At 36.4% G+C, this 22,537-nt stretch overlaps 1 protein-coding gene across 1 annotated transcript in view; it reads right to left on the bottom strand.

Moving 5' to 3' along the window:
- The window catches only part of LOC113234950 (protein groucho-like), an 82,098-nt gene extending 69,979 nt beyond the window's left edge, over positions 1 to 12,119 (bottom strand). The window contains exons 1-3 of the mRNA XM_026470477.1: positions 11,891 to 12,119; positions 5,979 to 6,076; positions 465 to 528 (exon numbers count right to left, since the gene is read on the bottom strand). Of these exons, the coding sequence (XP_026326262.1) occupies positions 465 to 528; positions 5,979 to 6,076; positions 11,891 to 11,959 (231 nt within the window). The 5' untranslated portion in view covers positions 11,960 to 12,119. The remainder of the gene's footprint in view (positions 1 to 464; positions 529 to 5,978; positions 6,077 to 11,890) is intronic.
- Positions 12,120 to 22,537: the final 10,418 nt, after the last annotated feature.

Raw genomic sequence — 22,537 nt, 5'->3', positions numbered from 1 at the left:
AGCACTGGAAATACGACCCTAATGGCAAGGACTAGAGTATGATTTCTAGTGCTTTAAATCATACTCAAGTCCTGACTTGATCATTGATTAGAGTTCTAGAATACGACCCAAAGTGTTTAACCGTTGAACCAGCTACAACACAATAACATGTCTGTATGCGCTAATGCTGCAACATTCATGAAGCGATCACGGCTGTCTTATACAAACATTAGATAAATCGTTAGAAATATTTAAAATAATGTTGGCATAAACTAAACGTGATAGTTGAAAGTCGTGAGTACGGTGAGCCACAGTTATAGCGCATTCAAACTTTCAAAACATCCATTGGAAATTAATACTTCTTTCGTTCAAACGACAGTGTTTAAATTTGCGAAATTAAAATTTGCATTATCTAAATAAGATATGGTAGTGTTTGTCGTGTGGCCGTGCGTGCGTTCTACGCAGAAATGAAAAGTGCAACTTACCATAACATAATGCCTTTGTATTTCAATTTTTTCACTAGCCAGCTTTTCGCATTCCAATTTTAAACTGAAACAAACGGGAACATATTTTAATATTTTGTACCAGCCAGTACGTTGTAACAAAAAAGAAGCATTTTAAAAATGTTTTTCGTTTACAGTCATGTTTTAGGCACTAAAAATTATATTTGTGTTAAGATTATTAAAGGCTCAAAGGTAACATGGCAATACTAAAAGCATTTATATGTAACACAAGTTTGAGTTACATAAAAAAAACAATAATTAAGTTTCCGTCCAGAGTATTACGTTACATTATGTTCTATTTAAAGAGCACTTGTTATAGTCCGATAAGACTTTTATAACAGTTATTTTATACTTTATCGCGAGTAGGTCAAACTTGTTGGGTTTTATCGCCTTGGCGTTGACACTTGTTTTTTCTAGTTATTTTTAAAATTATTGAATAATTCATACCGAGAATACGTAAATATGTTTTTGTTTTAGTCGACAGAATAAGGTCCCAAAAATACCACATCAAACAACAACGATGTTCCAATGGCAAATTTTTAATATTCCTGGGTTTAGCGATAAAACCAATTATTTGTATATCAAGTTCTTACATTTTCGCGATTGTTACACATAGGCAATGAAACTTTTTTTTCGATCGACTGCGACTAATGTGCTTAATTGTTTTTTTATAATATCAAGTGACAGGACGAACAAGTCGTGCACCTGATAGTAAGCTACACGACTGACCATAACAGTGTCACTCAGAGCTTTAAATCGCAAAGATCTAAGACATAAGTTGACAAGTCCCATGTGCCTGTAATTTTACCAGCACCCTTTCCCTTCAAAACCGGAACACAGTAATGCTGACATTACTGTTTGGCGGCAGAAATAGGTAAGGTGGCAATACTACCCTGGACAAACTCTTTCAAGTGCTACTGAAACATTAAAGTTCAGATTGCATTAACATATTCATTTATTTTGTTAGCTTGGTTATTTGAAATATTAATGGATGTACTTTCAGGTACTTTTTTACCGACATAGAATACATTTGAACATTTAAGAATGTTTATTTTTAGTTTTACCAATATCACATCATTAAGCTACATGACAGTACCTATTTCATATAATTCTTAATTGAATATCAAACATCTTCATTCTGCAATAGTATCGACCAAGGAGGCCCTCGTGATATCGGTTACCGCGTCGCGATTACGTGATAACATCCTGTAGGACGAAATCGCTATCTTGTCCCTACACTTTTTTATTTTTCGTCTGGTTATAACCAGTTATAGCCAGAATTATTTTATCAGAATGTTTTCTTATTTAATAATAATTATGTACCAGATAGCCACACCAATTACCCGGCCTCAAACTTGGTTCCTTGTAAGAATACAGTTACTCTAGCGCTCATAGTACCGTTGAAGCCTAAATTATTTCCTTGTTAATTCTCTAAAAAACTGTCATAACACAGAAAGGTCGATTAATTGAAGGTTAGGTAATATAATTGATACTCTTCAATAAATGTAATATGTTTCACAATACACAAAATCATTACAGGTTAATTTAAGTAAGTATTGAAGTCACAGCGACCTCACGAATGCCAAATTAACTACTACTCCGCTGGCTCTGCGAACCAAAATGTGTCTTAGACGAAACGTATACCTATGAAATTGCGCCACTTCATTTAATTTTAACAAATTACTGCTAAATTTTAACAATAGATCAAACGTGTCTAAGCTTTTTCTCTAAATTATTGTCAGGTTAACAGGTTTTGCCACCAAACCCTTCAATATTACTCTGTAGTTTTTAAAATTTTCAGAACATTAAAAGCGCGTTTCAAGATACATATAATTTAAAATTGATTTAATGCCATCTAGCGACGTCTCGCCTAAACTACGTATATTGGCTTGTTTTTGGTACTGAGTGTGACAGAAGTCTTTACCCTGAAATAAAACAATTTAAAATTTGACACGTGTGTGGTATATTGTAAGATATTGATTCAACTTATTAACAAACATTACATGTCCTACTGCTGTAAATTCGTACCTTTTTTTCATTCATATTTAACTGATTTTTTTTGTCTCGGATTAGAGAGAATAATTGTAAAAAAGATAATAAGCCATTTTTAAATCAACACAAAACTCACACCTTAGTTGGACATTAAACTTTTTACTTTTTTCTCCTTTGACTTAATTCTAAAACAACTCAGAAACATTTAAAATTTCTCACTTTCATATTTACAAATAGAAACAAAGATAGTAAAGTAGTTTTACATTAATATTATTTCACTGCAACTTTATTGCCCTATTTTTACTTCCCTATATGAACACAAGATCTTCGCTAAGCCTCTTAAAGTTTTTTATATCGAAAACGTCCCCTTTTTCACAACAGAAGGTCACAAAAATGCTCGGGACAATGTAAAATGGTGCTCTCAAAGAGACAGGTGGATTGCCCTTGATACCCGGTGATGAATCCCAGATCGTCTGTGTTTACTGATTTATTATTTTATACACAAATGTGTGCAGTCACAGGTTGAGGTACTTACGTGCACTATTGCATGTGCTTGATTCATTTCATACATTAATTTACTTCCTTTATTTTTATCTTTGGAATAACATAAAAGCTTAAATATCAAAATCTGAACTCTATCAAAATCTGAAAAAATGACTGTAATTTGTAAGTTGCGTACATTAAAACCTGTATCGAAGAACGTTCACAATCCTTTGAAAACGTGGGAACTCCCCCTATTGGTCCCGCATTGGGCCAGTGTGGCAGACTATTTATTGCCTAACTCTCCTTGGAGAAGACGAATGAATTGACGATCAAACGCACTTACCTGTACGTGAAGCTCGATCACAATTATATGAGCAGCTTCATTCCACGCGATTTATATCACTCTCCCCACTAGACAAGGACTACAATACTGAAATCGTGATCTCACTAAAAAAAAAAGAAAAACGTACGCCACATTTTGTGCGCACTTTTGTATCAAAAAACCTTACAATTCCCTTAAAAGATGGAAAAAATAAAGGAATAGTCTAAGGAGAAGCCAAAGTTTAAAAAAAATACACTCTTTAAGAATGATTAGAATTTCGGCTGTCAATGTCAAATGTATATTTTTTAAATTTACCTCTGAAATACTTATAGGGGTTATAGCTTGAAGGCTTAGTTGCAATCTGTTAATAAATCGCTTAGAAAGAAGCTGCGAAATATAATGTTAAGTCGTTTATTGGAACATTTGTTTTGTATACACTCACAATCTTCCAATATCCACCTTCGTCACCGGTAAATAAGACACTTTTTCATGATTACGCGTGGAACTACTTTGATCTGATATAATACGACTGATGTGTGAATTACTGTCTGACTCTCAAGCAGGTTAAATATGAATACATTTAAAAGATCAAAGAGACAAAAAACACTTTTTTCCTTGTCGTGTATTTAAGCACATTTCATATATTTACTAAATTTCATTCCTCGTAAATATTTCATAATAATTATGATATTATTAACAGTGTCTTTAAACAATATAAAATAGATTTCCAGGAATACCATCTTGAAGAGAGGGCTGGATTTACATCTGGGCTCACTAGGCCTAGAGGCGCACTATGCCAGGAGGTCATAACTATAATAAGTATCAAAAGGGTAATTTCCAGGTTGGTTTTCTCTACCTAATTTCGGTGGCAATTTTTATTACTTATTTAAGTAAATTATGGTGAAATATTAAATATAAATAATATTTCAGGTTCCTACACTCGAATATTAAATAATACTTCAAGATAATATTCCACAATATTTAAATAATATTGTCATCAAAATTTAGGTAGAAAACTAACGATAATTAGGTAGAAAACTAACCTAAAAATCACCCCAAAAAGTCTTGGCCTACCAGCGTTCAAACTTTAAATCCCGTCCTGCTTAAAGAAACATACAGCGAGCCGGAGCGGGACGGGCGCTCGCTCCCGCGCTCGTGGTGTCTCGTCCATATAAATACATGGAATTAGATCCGCCGCGGTCTCGACCCGCCTCGCGCCATAGTACCATACCATACCAGTAGTTTACCATAGTAAATGACGAATGGACTGATGGATTTGAATATATCGTCTGTGTATCGTATAAAAGGGCGAAAGCTATTTCCACAAAAAATTCAGGGAGCACGTTTTATTTTTTCACGACAATTTTAAAATATTTACATTCTGTTTTAAATACAATTTTAAAACTTAAACTTAATTGAAACCAAACTTGGATTTTAAAACTGGAAGTAAATATTTTAAAGCAATCGTTAAGACCTAAAACGTGCTCCCACGATTTTTTTTTGAAATTGCGCTTTCGCCCTTTCTACAACGCACGGATGATATTCTATAGTTGTCACTCTTTTTGGTTAAAACAATTATCTGTTTAACTTTGGGGAAATTCCTAATAAGTACGGAATTATATTAACTTCTGTATTATTTTACACGTATAATGGTTTCCGCACGCGATTTTAGGCAAAAATGAGTTAAACCCGGAGCTTTGGTTAAAAACCCGGACGGGTTCATTGGGTTCTAATCCACTGCCAATTTCTGGACGCGTGAGTTCAATGATTATGCGAATGTTTGCGTCCGTACACGGCTCGCGGAGGGCGCACACATACAAGACACGCTGTTACGTTTGTATGGAGTCACCACACATGTCTTATTATACTAAGGTACAGTCTTCAATTCGCTGGACAGCATTCTTATCGTAACTGGAATAGTGTTTAATTTAAGCCTTGGACGTGTGCTTAACATGTTCCAGATAGATAAATGACTTATATTTAATATGTTATTTTGTGCGAAACTCAGAGTTACTGTTATCAGAGAAACAATCCATGTCTGACGGTTGGTGATTGATTACGAATTAAGTCAGTTATTTGAAGAAGTGAGTAAATGATATATTACGACGATAATGTCCGATATGACTAATCTGACCAAAATTTTTAATGCTAACTGTGACGTTTGTTTAACCATTTTGTTTGCGAGGTGCTTTATTAGGTATTCCAAATTTGTGAGTATATTTGTATTGTCATAGATAAATGCCTATATGAAAACGTAAAGAAAGGAAAGATTTTACACCATTATTTTTACATATTATGTATAATAATTTCATTTAAATAAAAATGTGATCTAACGGATGTTTCCTATTGGCTTTTACAAACATTATCATTCCAAAACCAGATTTTAGACTAGGGAATTCCCTGTACTACGAGTACCAGAGCAACGGAATTGTACTACCTAGAATACGTTTGTTTCCCAAATTGGTCATACCGGGTATCGAACGCGGTACCTTCTCATTCAGCGACCCCAGGGCAAACTGTTTAAGGTCATTGAGGTCTTCGAATATAAATTTCTAAATGTTATTAAATAAATGTAATTTACAATTTCCTTTACTCAATGCCATGTAAGTACGTTAAGTATGTTATCATTAAATGTTAACGGGTGAGGTATGTATACCTCTTGTTAACATAACATATATAAAATGAGGGTCGACACTTACTTGTGGTATTGGGCCTGAAGGAAGTTGAACTCTTCTTTGATTCGGTCGCAGGACTCTCCGACAGTGAACTTGATTGGTTGACCGGGTTGTGGAGGACCCTGCGCAAAATAGAAGCACATTAGGAAAATACATCATCGGCAATCAATTACCGCCGCAATTAGACTGCTAACACTATTTTCTAAGCGGAAAAAAGAAGTCTTAATTTAACACCGTTTAGCGAGCATAAACTTAACACGCAACAGTTCGGAGCCAACGCACACAACGGCACTCATCAATCTCAGTCTGAACACAAAAACATTAATATCACGAAACAAAAATTACACGCATCCCAAATTACCATAATACAAATTATCCTTTAATGACCATAATTCGGTGTGAGTCTCGATTAGTGCAAAAAAAAAACGCCGACCCCTTGCCTCTTAACACAAAAATAAAGCAACGTGAACACGCGAGCAAGTAATAATAAAGTAAAAAATAAACAAAAAAACTAACTCCATAATAAGAAGCACGAAATAAAAATAAAGCGAGGGACACAACAACACACGGTCGCCGGGAGGCCGGCGGCAAAAAATAAATAACCGCGCTCGGAGCCGGCGCGAGGAACAAACGGACTTTAAAAATAATAAAAGGAGCGTAAATAAAAGCGTAAAAGGAACTGGCGCGGCGTGTAGACGTTGTAAATGGAGCTGCGGACAATCGGGCTCGGGAAAAATGTGGCCAGGAATTTAGTGAATGTAACAACCGGAGATATAGGCTTGCGGTCGTGCTCCAACGCGGCCGCCTCGCCGCAGAGATGGTCGATCGCGCTTAATAATGTAATGACATCACGAATGACCACATGCACCCGTGTTCTTATACAAATGGCCTTTTGCGTTTGTGAGAATTATTCATTATAGGAACAAATCGCTAGTTTCCTTACAACACTTAATGAAAACTGAACGTCACATTAAACAAATGCATAGCATAATAGTCAAAGTCTTGATCTGTCACATCGATTAGACTCCCATAAATTTGGTCAACTATGTAACACAAGTAACAAAAAATTGTTTCTGCTCGATGGGAGACGTGTAGTAATTACTTAACCATGTTCACATCAGCGGATCATTCGATCGAATAATAAAAGTAAATTGAAAGTGGCGTGTTCTGTGCTAAGAAAGCGAGAGCAAAACGACATAAGAACGAAGCAAAACGACTGAGCGGTAGCGGCCGCACCACATGTGGCATGCCGACACCTCATGTATGCGTGATACTTTTATTCCCGCTATATGTAGGTTTTCTTTCTTATACAAACAAAATATTACGCATGTTAATGCAATAAAGTATAATAGACTTTATTTATTCTTTATCCCATTTTTAAATGCGATTTGTGTACTAAAATCTTGGCGCCATGAAACAAGAACCTTAATTTAGTTAGCCCGAATTTTGAAAAAAAAAAAAAATTTATAGGCTCATAAAATTTTGTGTTTCTGCCGAGCGACTTATTCCGGTGATTAATTTTATTAATGACATAAAATCACGACAAAATTTAACTTAGAGGCTAAAGTACGTTGACATCATTGATTTTCAAAAGCCTATGGATTATGCACTTGTAAAACAAGGCGACACTTCATGTATTTGTAAAATAGCACGGTAATACTATTAAGTAACTAATTCGATTTTTTCCCGTAATTTACGACTTCAGTTGTCAAATGGGACGTACCCGGAACTTGCATGTTATCGTCCAAAAGTGACTGGCTGGTTATTATATATTTGTTTCATTCATCGTTATCTCAAAATATCTGATACCCAACACGACCGTGGTGTTTTCGCTTCGAGCAGCGCCAGAAGGCCGCCTTAAAGGTTCCATATCAGTATTAAAAAATATTTGGTAATATAATATGGGAAAGAATAATTTGTGGCACTGTGTAACAATGTCACAATGTTACAATTCAAAATACACTGTCAACGTAGAGAAACAATTATATTTTCTGTAATATACCCATATAAGAGCTCCGAAACATTGCGAGACCACGTAAAAGGCACTGAAGTGGTGTGTGATACTTATATAATACAGATCGTATTTAAAATATTTATTATAGATGTTGTGTGGAAGTGCCTTTATAAGTAAAATGTTTTACGAGTGCGTTTAAATCACCATATAAAAATAACATTACGACTAGGTTAAACGAAACGTTACCGATAATAAAATTGTATAACACGCCGATCGATGGACAAACGTCCAACGTATTAATAACATCTGTTTTAATGTAAACATTACCAATACAAAATACACAACTATTATTATCGATTTATTCAACAAATTATTAAGATTAAATTTTGAATATCGCAACTGCAGGCTATTAGCAAAATTAATGGCCCGCTTAGAGGTAATAAAAAAGTGTAATATAAGTTAATTTTTTTTACTTTAATCGTCTTAATTAACTACGCGGGTAGTGTTAAAAATTAATTAAACTCATTAACAAGACTCGTATTTTTTTAAACATTCCCACGAGGTATATCATTAAAGTAAATACATCGATTTAGTGACGCTGCCAGATCGACCATCCGAACTTCAAATCGATCACAAAAGGAATGAAAATAATCCACGGCAATAATAGACTGAGTAAACGTTCCCCTCGACACAAAAAAAAGATTCCCATAAATTATCGCCGAAAAGGTCAAATTAAAATACAATGAACAGTTTTTGAGTGGCACTATTGTGTAGAGGGTCCGGATGAAAGGCCCGCATCCAGCGGCGACTGGTATAAAAACAAAACTAAACAGCCTACCTTTAAACGGATATAAAAAGAAATACGTGTTTTTATTTCAAATTTTATTGAATACGTCTGTCTGCCCACGTCTACCTGTGCGACGATTTCTTTTTTATTTGCGTTCAAATTTCGAAACGAATGAATGAGCCGTTTTGGAATAATAAAGAGAATTTTAGAGGGGTAAACGAATGCATAAGATCCATATCAGCAATGTATTAGTAGTATTAAGCTAGCTTGGTCCGGAGCGTACAAGTTCAGCGGCTCTGTAAACATCTAAACACCATTCGCACTTACAAACCAAACAAGCATACACAAATATTTGAACACCGAGATTGACTTTATCACGCTACGGCTTAACGTCGACTCGTCACATACAAATTTGTTCTCTATTTATATAGAAACAGAACTTAAATAGGGAAAAGTTTCAGGTGCGGCTTACGCCCTTATGGAGTGGTGTTTTAAAAAATGCTAGTAAACTAATATGGTAGCGCAGGGATCAGAAAGCTGATTTTATTTTCTCAGAAACACAACACCGTTTGTCGCCCGATGTAGGTAGGGTCGGTTGGTCAGTCATATGACAGAAAATTCTTGGAAAATTTAACAAGTCTTCTAGAGTATACAGTCACTCTATATTTTTTATGGCTTTTTTTTTATTCAATTTGTCGCCGTAATCTTTGACGAAAATGCTTTTGAAATCATAGCCATGAAACTACTACGATAAGTCTAATTTTCCAAAATTAAACATCGGAAATTAAGTATCCTCACTAAGTGTTGGCAGAGTGTTCGGTAGTTGTCGAGTAATTACCCAACTATGTGCTGTTTAATTCCCATGCAGGTGGATGCGTTGATGGCATCTTGATTATGACGAAGCATTGTTTGCATACTCCAAATGAGTGTTTGCGCGTAAACTGATAGCGTTATCGCGACGAATGAAGGGAATAATTTCGGGCGAACATTGACTCAAACACTCCACTTATCGCTCTTGATAATCCCTTTGACAAGACACCTACATTTCCTTTGAGGACCCTTCATGTAATCACTCGTGTTAATGACACCGATTTCGCGCCACAAACCTTTAAAAAATTACCACTCGGCTGCATTAAAAAACACGAGATAAGGAATAAGATAAAGAATCTACAAAGTCTAAGGAAAATATTCGGAGTTAACGAGTGCGTGTGTGCTCGACGGTGTTTGAAGAAACGTGGAATATGTGAAGAGACGCCATCTCATTTGTTCGTACGGTAATTCCGTCTGTCCAATATTGACTAAGACGCGACACGGATTTTGAGCAAACAGACAAATAGGCATTTACATTAACACCCCTCTCTCCCCGTACCTCACCCCGACCATCTATGACACTCACAAATACGTAAAAATACACCACAACTAACAATGGAAAACCCGCCTTAATAACATCTTTATATGAACGAACATTATACTTGCGTCATTTAAATAACACGTAAATTTATAAATTCATATATTAAACGATATCAAATAGTTTCACGTTACAAAAAGCCTACTTAATCCTCATAAGGCGAGCATTAACGGTTGAAGCTAATAAGCATCCATCAAAAGACATGCGTCTGACGACTTCCTGTACTTAGCCAGCGCAATGCCCATCTCACCGAGACCCCTTAAAAAGCTTCGCCATTTAACTTTTGTGAAGTGGGTTTGACGGTAGGGGAGTTCGCAATAGAGTGGTCACGAATGTCAACAATAAACTTATAAAATGGTGTGCACAACGCGTGGGAATGCGCGACAATAATCGCACCACTCGCGCTATTGTAGGCACTGCTTATTACCGAGCGAATATTTTTTACGCTTTAATGGACATCACGTGACGGACGGCTAAATTGTTCGTAGCGATAACAAATAAACAGGTGACAAAACGCCAGTAGTTTAGTTGCATCGCAGCACATTATCAGATCGCATTTTATTAGTAGCGCGGTGCTAATTAGACATATTAATTACCATCTTATTTAGTAGCGGCGCGCGAACCTCACCCGCGGCCTTCGGTGTAAGTACCTTCCAGCCGTTCCCCGATACGATTGCTTCTTTTACAACTTTCCTTATTTAAAATGCAATTAAGTACTCGATTGCACTTTTCAATTTAAACTTTAAAACTAAAGTAATTAAAGATAGCTTCGTAAAGTGGTTAATTTTTAATTGCTCGGGTAATTTCGAGCTATTATAATAAACGATGAAATAAACTAAAGTTTACGACGTGTCTCTTAAAACTCAGTATATAAAGTAAATACAAGGCAGTAAATTGATTTTTAAATTGTGTGGTTAATTTTCTCCGTCGGGAAACGTGGCAACAGATGCGCTGCGGTTTGCGGCTAGACGCGGTCCGGGAAAGGGTAATTTAAATCCTATTATGACGCCATAACGTTCAATTTTCGGTGGGTCTTCCCACGGGATTGTGGTTACAGCTACATTGAGTAGGTATTAATATTTTTACCGGCTAATTTTTGGTCATTGGAGTGTTAAAGGTTGAATAAGGAGGAAATGGGCTGATTCGTCAATATGATAAAATCCTTTGCAGCAATTTCACGGATAATTGAGCGTGTCTGACAATCGCCGGGCCGACCCTGCGGGGGTCCGTTATTCTCCCGTTTTGTTTGCTCGTTCACGTCGCACTGTATTATTTCTCAGCATTTATTTTTACGGCTGGCATGTTTCTCCCAATTGTTCGTTTTTGTAAAATAGTTGATGGCAAAACAATGCGTCTTTTGTTAAATTACCAGGAACGCAGAAATAGAATGTTATTAATAATTTTACAACTAACGTTAAAACCAGCGAGTGAGAGCGACTAATTAATCGTTACCTAGAAATGAGTATAGACATTGACATACGCTGCACCGAGCTACGCGTTAATTGTCTTGATTTGTTTTGTAATGAACTAAATGTTTCAATTTTCTAAATTAAAGACTGACCATACTGTGAAACAAACATGTGGCTTTCGATTACTTCATAGAGAGACTTCACAAATCAGAAACACGCAGAGAAGTTTAAAAGGCTTATTAAGCTGCTTGGAATGGTTGCACAGCGTTCGTACCACGTATTCGCAGTTTGTTAGTGTTTTAACGAATTTTTGGCAATATAAGGGACAATTTGCAGCGTGGACGAGATTTCGCGGATGATTTACGTGAGGTATCTCACCGGATGCCTGGCGGCCGCCACGGCAGCGGCGGCGGCAGCGGCGTTCATCGCGCCCGCGCTTGGATACATTCCCAGGTCAAACACACACGGTCATGGTCTAGGCAACACTCTGTAATAGGACACAGCACACACTCCACTCCACAGAAACAACACTCGGCGTCGCGCGGGCAGTCACACGCGGGCACTCGCTAATACAAAACACGTAATACGTCCTCCTCGCACGAGCGCTGTAAGCTAACTGTCGAACGAGGGGGGCGCCCGCGCCCCACACCCGCCGTATTACCCCCTCGCATACCGCTGCTGCCATACATATTTTCTCCACTCGAATTTTTCGTCGACTATCTTCATGTTTGAGGAATACTTAAGCGAATCGGAGATATACGCTCTAATAGATACGTATTATTTGGGGATTTCGTAGGGGCGGGGGAGATTGGGGTGTCGGTGTCACAGGTTCTCTTGCGCCTTGGCGTCGTCGGCTCAACCATGTTTTGACAAAGGAGATGCAACCTTCTCTCTGGAGAGTTGTTTTAACTTTGACACCTCTTAGGTCCTTTTTAAGATGTAGGACACTCAACCAGTGATTTTAATGTCACAACCCATTAACTGTAAACATTAACGATGAGCCATTTGTATGGTGTTGTCTAACTTCAGTGTCAGTTTGTTACTTATATAATGTGTACCTACAAACAATCCAACTTTGATTCGATGATTACAAGTATTACAACCTACTCAATATCTTTCCTAATAGCCTATAATCTCAGCTTACTTCGCAATTTCTAATTAACTTCGTAGTTATACAAAGTTATATATTATAGTAGTAGTAGTGTTATATTATAGCACATGACTTCCTTCATTTACATTTCGTATGCGTAATGATAAAAAGATAACATATCAACGATTTATAATAATCTTTATATATAGGTACGAATACGAAGAATTACATATAATTTAAGTCATCACGAAAGACACTTAATGAAGTTGTTATAGATAATAAAAATAAAAATATAAATATCCATTACTCACTATAATCGTTTCCGTTCTATCTAGAAATTACAAAATTGTACTGGGTAATTAACAATAATAAAAATAAACCAAGATGTAACAGACATTTTTTTACCCAATATCCTAAATAATAAATAATATACATATATTATATAAAGTAGTAAAACCATAAAAATATAAGCCTATATTGTAGTATGCAAGAAACAAATATCTTCAACTAATAACGCATCTATGTTTATAAAACTTACCACACACATCGTCTTACGCAAGTTTACACAAAGGGTGGTTATGGCTACCGCGACAACATGGACTGTTTTCGATAACAAACAATTGCATGGCACAACTTTGTTTTAAAGTTCCAAAAATTACGTACAAAATGTACCAAAAACATGAGTCCTTATAGTATGAAATCGCTTAATGAACTCAACACATCTGTTCGAAATTTTAAAGTCCCAAGGATTATACGCTGTGTTATGAGATTTTAGGGACTTAATAAAAATGTAGAGCTCATTTAGTTTCGGTTTGCTTAGGTACGTATTGTTGTGTCTAGAGGCTGAGTAAGAAACGTTCCGTTATAAATAAGTAATGTGAAATAAAGAACAAAAGTGATTCGTTATGATATCGTGTTGGCCATTTTCTTAGTAATTATTTGTATTGTCAATTGCAAAGTCAAGCACGTACTTTACAAGAAAACACTATTATTGATATCATAAGTAGTAGCATTAAACAAAAATATCGATAATTATCTAAAATCGATCATAATTTTTAATCTATAATAACAAATTACAGAAAACGACAGGATCTATATTTTAACAATTTCATTAATTAAATCAGTGGACCGTTTCTTGGTATCATATTGAAATACGTATCTAAATAACTATGTTAAAATCGATATTATATTTATTATTTTTATACCGTTATTAGGTATGTGTCTACGACATATTAAGTAGATACCTACATACTTACTTTTCGTTACTATAAGTAGGTACGCTACAGAGTTTCAGCGTCAATAAAAAAAAAACAGATAAACGATCGAAAGGTTTTTATACAAAGTTCGGCATAACTACGTACAGTGTTATCTGGCAAATGTCAACATCCTGGCGCCTGCGAGTGATAAAATTCTGGTTCACTACGTGTGCAGTAGGCACATTTAATATGTGCTGTGTAGTTAACATTCGAACCATTGGTGTGGATTACGTACAACTATATTCTCGTCAACGTTGTAGTTTGAAAAAGCACTTACGCAACTTCAATAGACTTAGTAGTAAAATTTTTCGTCCTTCGAATGTGTCTAGTTGCCATAATCTTAGATTTTATTTATTCTTCAATTATATAATTTTCTGATATATTTTCGCAGGAATTCGTTATGTTTTTATGGTACCCATTTTGAAACCTACCCAACTTTAAGCAGAAAGAAGGAGTCTTCAGCGGATTTTATTATTTGAACAATCTTCTATATATCCTATTACAATTTGCCGCTATCCTGGCGGGAGGAGAGATTTCTCAAATACTGAATTTTGTTTTTGTCAGTCATCACTATTTAGAACTTTATGTCATTAAGTATGTAAGCAAAGTAATTAATTAAAATAACGAAAATGGCTACCAAAGTATTTATTATTTTTTAAATTTGCGCTCGAGAACTTCTAAGTGCGCCCTTTTTTGCCAATTTAAAGCTAAGCGAGAGCAGAGACTATAATATAGATTCTGTTGCAGGTAGACGCCTCTGCAGCAGAATCCATCTGTTGTTGTCTATAGTTAATGTTGCCTTTTAATGGCATACGAAATTAACTAGCATATGCCCCAGTCAGAGTAGATCAAAATTTCTTGAAGGTAAAAAAAATCTTACACGTCTTTTATTCTGAAGGCCTTAGTATAGTGATGGTTACGATATATTAAATTGTTTGTGGCATAAACCTTAAAAGAACCTCCCATCTTAACATAGTAAAAAAAGTGCTCATTACCGATTGACTTCTGGAATTAGTTCGAAATTTGATTCGTAGAAGTGATCCCGCTGATATTTTTAATGAACTAACGCGAGACCGAGTTCCGGTATCAATGACGTTGTTTTTTAAGTTAAAAAATAAAATTAAACAAAATTATTAATCTAAGTCAAGTATAAAACTTTGTGGCTGGTTTTGTTCCCTTATAAGTATATAGGGTTTAACAAGATTTTTATTGAATAAAAAATGTATATAGAGTAAGTAACACTGCGCAGGATATTACGAAAATAACAATTTCCACCACGTGGCAGAATACTGGAATAACTCAACCAGCACTGATTATGATTCCATCAGCCTAGTTATACATCAATTGTTTTTCAATAACCTTTCCAAGCCTTCCTGTCGATTTTGTATTTGAATATAATAGTACAATAAAATGTATCACTGCTTAAAATCTTAATTGTTAATTATAGTCCTTATCATATCTAATCCGTAATTTCTTTAACTGACAGATGCTGGCAAATATGTCGTTAAACATAAGAAGTAAATAAACGTGAATCTACATTTAATATTACTTATGTACATTTATTAATAGTAATAACTATACCGCTGACATAATAATAATATCTAATGTATACCCACAATCTTGATTACATACGAAACCAAATAATATGCATGCAACTTCGTGCAATATCTAATCAAAAGGAGTAAATAGTACGTACTTGTGTTGTGTATTTAGACTAATTGAACTAAATGTAAACGATAAGTTATTAACAAGTTAGATAACTTATTGTTTGTTTACGATTATAGCTTTACAAGTCATGTTTATCGAGGACTTCAAGCTCATTTTCAAATGCAATGTGTTTTCCTCTAGGGTGATAACTCAAAACCAAACAACTGAAAAACGAAAACTACTAGTAGGACGTAAAACATTATTTACTGAAATGTATTTATGTGTATGGACATGTAATCATTCCATTTTCACATAAATTTTGGGACGTTAATTATAATTGCGTTCCAAAAAACATATGTATTTACGTAGAATTAGAAGAGAATCTAAAACGAAATTATGAATTTTCAATTCTATTTAGTGTTAAACCTAAAGTAGTGTTGTACTGTGTGGCGTATCCCTAAAAATTATGTAAGTACGTAAAGTACAAAGAACCGAAGTTCTTTGTTGAAAATTGTACCTCAAAAAGTTTGCATAGTTTCGTGTGACTTAGTGTTTCATGCTATGAAATTTTATACATTTAGCTCAGGGTACACGTTAATTAGTTGGTTGTGTAGAACAAAACAGCATAACTCTGTAAGTCACTCATGTAACACCATAGTCAAGAAACGGAAAAAAAAACAAAAAGCCTACAAAGCCACTAATTCATCTCGTGTACGATTGTTTTTCCTCGTTACGGTACATTATCGCTGGCATTTATTGTTGAAACAAAAAATGTTTTACCATTTTGTGCAAAAAAGAAACATGGTCGTCTTACAAAGTTACACAATATTGTCCACCAGTAATTCTCGTCGGAGCGCTGTTTCTTAGAAAATTTTCATTGGTTAGAATTTTAAAAAAGTAGATCTTTCTATTATTATGACAAATTGTACGTTTTATATGTAATTCTTCAGGGAATTTTTCCAAACACGACCCGAATGTCTTTAATGTGGTCCGACTGAATAGGCATCTTTTGGGCGAGCTCGTTTCATCGTAAACCCTATCTTTGCTCCAAGGCCAGGAAGAGGTCAAGAGTAAACCCATTTAAAAAAATGCGAAAATATACAACTGTGTTGCTAGTGTCAACAGTCGTTGGTTGACGGTTGAGGCACACATAGATGCGCACTTTCAATCAGTCTTTCTATGTGCTAAGCACGCTCGTACAATGTTACACAGTTTGTAACATACACGTTGTAGGTAGACGTAGGCGGTAAGTTTATTTCCCTGTTTCATCATAAAGTGCAATGCGTTGTTTTTGCTGCTTAATCAACCTGCAGAAAAGTTAAGAAAATAAAGGAACACCAGTTGAGTTGAGACGCCAGTAAAAACGTGCTTTGTTTTTTCTTCTTAATACAAAAGGGTCTTGTTTAAGTGCAGTATTTGTAATGGGAGCTTTTATTTTGTTGTAATACTGAATGAGTTTTGAATAACACGAACTAATAAAAATTTTCTATTTTCCGAATGGCGTAACATAAAGTCATTGTATAATAATTGAGGACCGAAGGTACACTTCTGCTCTACATATAACAAAAAAAATTTTTAACAACGTGTGAATTAAGTAGAATGAAGCTACTTATATCATACCTAGGCATAACAATGATCGTTACTAATAACAATAATATTTATTATAAAACAATAAACGTACTACTAACATGTTGATAATATGCAATAATTATTTCATTTACCCTGAATTGCTTTGACTGAATAACTGAGTCTCTTCCAACTTTCTGCAATCCGAGCTAATTGAAAACTATTTAGCCGTCTCTATTAAACGCTAACCAACCTATATGTATAATACCGAGACAAGTTTATTTGATCCGTTGTAAATTGTTCTCGTACACAAATTGAAGTGGTTGAATCAGTTTAATAGCATGAGTAATAATCAGAATCGTATTTCTGTACATTGTTATCTTGTAATTGTAGCCTTATTCGGCAAGTAGCGTGACGCGACAAAAACCTCACGCTCTCCCGTTTCATTTCAATACCACTCGTTCTTCTCTCTCACTGGTTTTTTACTCGTTTAAATTTTCGAATCTCGATGGTTTTGCCCACATGCCGCAAACCCGATTTCGTGTCTCCACAGTGGATGCGGCACGGTGCGGCCTTTACCTGCCAACCTACGTATCGATGAAAATATTCTGTGGTATTTTTAAGGACTATTATTCCAATATTGTTTTTCAAAGATATTTTTATCTATAGGGGGTTTGGATGATTAACTGATAAAGAATTTCTCGGCATTGCGAAAAAAAAAATGGAATTCAAGTATCATTCATTAGACGATGACATCATACAAACATCATATCTCTGAGATGTCGTTTATCGTTTCAAGATCTTAGTTTAACCACAATAAAACTTAATGACTCGACTGATTGTAGTTTTTAAAGTATTCCAACCATTTATTTTCTAACTCAAAGATCTGAGTGATAGAGCTCCCTCGGTGGAGAGGCCGACAGATGGACGGTGTCAGGTGCGATCGTCGCGATAACGCGTAAATAATCGGACGATATTACGCGGACATCGTTGCGACCACATCGCAACACGTCAGGGTTGTAATTAGGTGAGGGCGTTTAGTTTCCAACCAGCGCAATCCTCTGCAGCTCTGTAAAATGAACACTAAAGTGGTGCCTCCCATATAACTTCGTACAAACTTCACCCCCGACTCTCACGCCACTGACCCGCACCTATCTTGCCCTACCTGAAAACACCGAATTTTTTACGATACCACTGCGCTGATGTAGACCGTTTAGATGATCTAAAGATAAGCGTTAATTAATTAGGCAAGTTTATCGACTCGCTACTTCGTGTCCATTTAATTTACAACCTCGTTGACTGCAATAAACACTTTATCTAGATAAATAAAGTAAATGTAAACTTGGTCAGTGGTTTTGTCTGGTAGTTTTGCCTTTATTTATTCAGTTCGTTCACGCTAAAGATCACTTGACGCAATTATGCAGGCCGCACGAATGATAAGCGATTAATTGGCAAGTGGAATAAAACAACGTCATCGGTGAGGGCACGTTATCTGGGTGCCCCACGCGAGCGACCGGTGACCAACGCCCAACATTCAACAAACAAAACGTGCTGCATAATTAACCGGCGCGAACAATTAGTTGTATAACCGGCCTTTGTGTCGCACAAAAAGCGACCGTTCGAAAAGACCACTCCGTTTCCCAGAAGGCTCGGATTCGACCCGTTTATTCACGGACCCTAAGGTTTTTTGCTTGAAAATTAATATTTAATGGCTGCAGTTGAAATTGCATGCGATCGGTCTTTAGATAGCACTGTGTATTGACTCTGTATAGAAGTGTGAATTATGAATACAGTTATTAATGCTCCGGTTTTATTTATCGCTCGAACACGTTTTCTTTGGTTTGTTTACTTTTCAATCTTACTTCGCCCTTAGAAAATCTGAACGCGATTTGATTCTACCGATTTATTGTGAGTGGAAAATTGAACCATAATTCATGCGAAACTTTTCTTTTCTTTTATTTTCGTATTTAATGACCTAAGGCTGCATTTAAGTTGTTAACGTTAGAGTCTCCTTATTGGGAAGCACAAATATCTCGATTTCTAACCATTCATATCCGTTTGTTAAAACAAAGTAGATACTCGACTATTCGAGTGGTCATCGAGCGGGTTGCACAACCGCCGCCGAGTGTCGGTGGCATCACCGCGATCGCGCCAACAATGAGCGTAAATATCGCACTTACGGTTATTCATTGATTGACACATCACTCTATCTACAAACTACATCGACCACTTAATTTCAGTGCACGTAATGCATTGCTGATTTTGCACAAAATATATTTGAAATAGCGGTTAGTTGCGCGTCGATGGAACTGCGTTTCTAAAAACAAAGCGTCGAGGTGTGAACGTGATTTCGTTACTAATTAAGAGATGATTATCGGGCCGACGTAAGCGTTTTTCATATTACAAACTCGATTCGGCACAATTATTGTACCGTCATTCCGTCTACACTGAAATGATGTGGTGACACATAAATAATTACATTGTTATTTGTGACACTTAATATTATACTTACTTTTCGTGTTTACGAACTAATTGAGTAGTAAATTATTAAATGACTGTAGAATCTCTTACTATACTTAGACGGATTTAAAATTTAGTATAATTTGAAAAAGGTACATATCCTTAATAGTATGCAGGCTCGCGATTGAAAAATTTATTATATAAAGTAAGTTCGTGCCTAACTAAGTACGAAATTGTATAATTTAAGAGAGATTCGTAAAAGAATGCTATGTTAATGATGATAAAGTGTTTACAATCTAGAGACCGGCTTACTTTATCTACATAAAGTTTTATAGCCGTTTAATAACTCTACATCATTAGGAGAGCTAATTGAATTAATGATAATGACATTCTATTAAAATAATATAGGTACTTACTTCTAAGTATTTAGTTAGGCTCAGTACAAAGTAATATGACAATTTGTTAGCAAATTGAAGGGGCGCTAAAATTAAATTTTGAATTTGGAACGAAGGCGCAGTGTTCTGAATTTTAAGTACTAAGGCGCTACCTGACAATTCTCGGTAACTTGTTTTTTCAGAGAAAGAGATAGGTATGTGTTGAATGGCGAGTGTGCGGCTACCGACCGGACAGGCCGCCTTATCGGATGGAGGTCGCAAATGCCGCGCCGCGCCACATACCCACCCAGGCTCAGCACACAGTACCCACATGTCTGCCTGACATGTTTCTTTTACTTTTTTACCCGTCGAATGTCCGATCTTGTTCGTTTTAACTCGGTGACATTGCTTTATTTTTTATTTCTTTTGAAATGATTTCGTGATAATCTCGTTATTGGAGGCACGATTTAACGAAACATTTAAGTAATTACCAAAACAAAATTGCTGCTAAATTAGAGAGAAAATTGCCAACATGGCTATTATGCTTCGACTACACATTTATTGTGTATTTGTTAATAGATGGTTTTTTATTAAGATAATAAGATTTTGGTTAGGTAGAGTCATGTAGTTGGAGGAGCAATGCAGGAAGCGAACGACCTGCGACCCGCGACTTGCCATTAGCGCCGCGCATTCAATAATAATGAACGAGCCGCACAGAAATATCCCCTGTTTACACCCACTCGCTCGCTCCGCACTCCGCCGCACCACCACCGACCGACCGCATTTTATTTTTTCGCTGTCGCACATTTCGCCGTCATAGCTATTTCCACTCGAGGCATTATACGCGCGCTCATGTGTGCGTAGTCCACGTGGACCGCTTCGCCATCGGTGAGCACAACTCGTCGAATCCGCCCGCCCGATTGGCGCAGACACGGAGATCGCTTATTAAGGGCGGAGTTACACGCGTTTTCGAGCCGCCATTGGTTAAAAGTGTGTTCAGAAACGGGCCGATTGGCCGAGGCGATTTTTATAAGCGACTCAGTCAACGTGGACTCGTTTATCTATTCAGACGCCGGCGGCGCGGTCGCGGGGGGAGGCCGGGGGGTATACGGGCAATCAGTAAAGGCGGGAGGAATACGGCCATATTTATAAGAGCTGCGGGGATGCAATCACGAAGCGGCGCGGGGGTCGGCGGGTAGTCGGGGGGGAGGCGGCGGCCATTTTGAGGGCAGCTCTTTTTATTCGTTTTTCGCGCGGGGTGCGTCGTCGGCGGGAGCGCGCCGTGCGCTAATTGCGGGGGTAATGAGGGCGCTCGACTCGACTCGCTCACTCTATTAAACTCGCTCGCTATCGACTGCCTTATTGATTTGTCCTTAATCGAGGCGCGGCGGAGTGGCGAGTGGCCAGACGAGCCTCGTCGTAATGTAAACAAAGTGCTCGGGGCGCAGGCGGCGGCGGTTGGCCACGCCACGGAAACGTCCGTACAAATTAAATTAGAATGATTACAGTGACACAGTACTGACCTACTCCGTCGCCGCTCTCAGCATGGCTCCGTGCGTCCCAGCCGTTGCTACTAAATCGGCTCCTATCCGTTTAATTGGGAGAAATTCAGCTAATGCGGTTAACCTGTATCAAATTGCACTTCATTTATTACTATCTACAGACCAGAGGTTCAGTTACTGCCTCTACCGTATATGTTAATCACATTATAAAACTTTAACTACTTACCCACATACTTAATAGGTAAAATCTATTTATGGTATTAGGACAAATGCTCCAATAATTTGAGTTGATTGGAAATTATGAATTGTTAAAGGCAAGCGGTCGGTAAATTAAAAGATTACTCTAACGAACAATGTTAAGTGAAATCGTTGGCTTAATATCACATAGCTATGTATACTTATTTTAATCACTTATTTACAAGCTATACATATTATACGTAGTCGTTAAATGGTTTGAATAACTTATATTTGTAAGGAAAATAATTATTAGTAGGTAAGACGTGTTTGAAAGAACTGATGCGAATGGACGAGCCGAAAGTGATTTGTCAAAACAGTAGGTGGAGGTCTATGGTTTCTGTCTACCCCAATGGGATATAGACGTTTATGTATATTTATAAAATTGACCGTCACTTGTTTATGTTTCTTGGGCTATTTTCAATTTGGCAAATAAAACTTAAAGAAAAATATTATATAAGTACTATACGACACTATATTTTTATTGTAAACTTTGAGGCATTTGTTTACTTTTGAAAAATGTTCTTTTGTTTTACAAAGTACATTTTGTTACATATGTATACGCGATTTATTGTATGTACCTACTTATGCATTTATGTAATATTTAAGTATGTTATGCTATAATGCCCATATGAAACAAATGTACATTATGTTAATACATTCATGATGCTGTAAAATAGAATAGGTTATATTTTCATTCTACTAATATTTTCTTTTAAATTTAAGTATTAAAGTTTTTAAAGCAGGTTTGCTTCTGACAAGGTGTGTTTCTCTGAATTTACGTAGGTATAAGCGAATTTATCTACCAAAGCTGAACGGAGAAGAGCAGGGATTCAGCAACCAATTAGAATTTGATTATTTTCACGCGTCAATGCCGTTTTGATATCAAAAATTAT

Source organism: Hyposmocoma kahamanoa, unplaced genomic scaffold, assembly GCF_003589595.1.
Source record: "Hyposmocoma kahamanoa isolate Upper Pololo Valley unplaced genomic scaffold, ASM358959v1 86, whole genome shotgun sequence".
NCBI classification, from domain to species: domain Eukaryota; kingdom Metazoa; phylum Arthropoda; class Insecta; order Lepidoptera; family Cosmopterigidae; genus Hyposmocoma; species Hyposmocoma kahamanoa.
The sequence above is the reverse complement of the archived record's forward strand: the minus strand, read 5'-3'. Positions and strand labels throughout refer to the sequence as shown.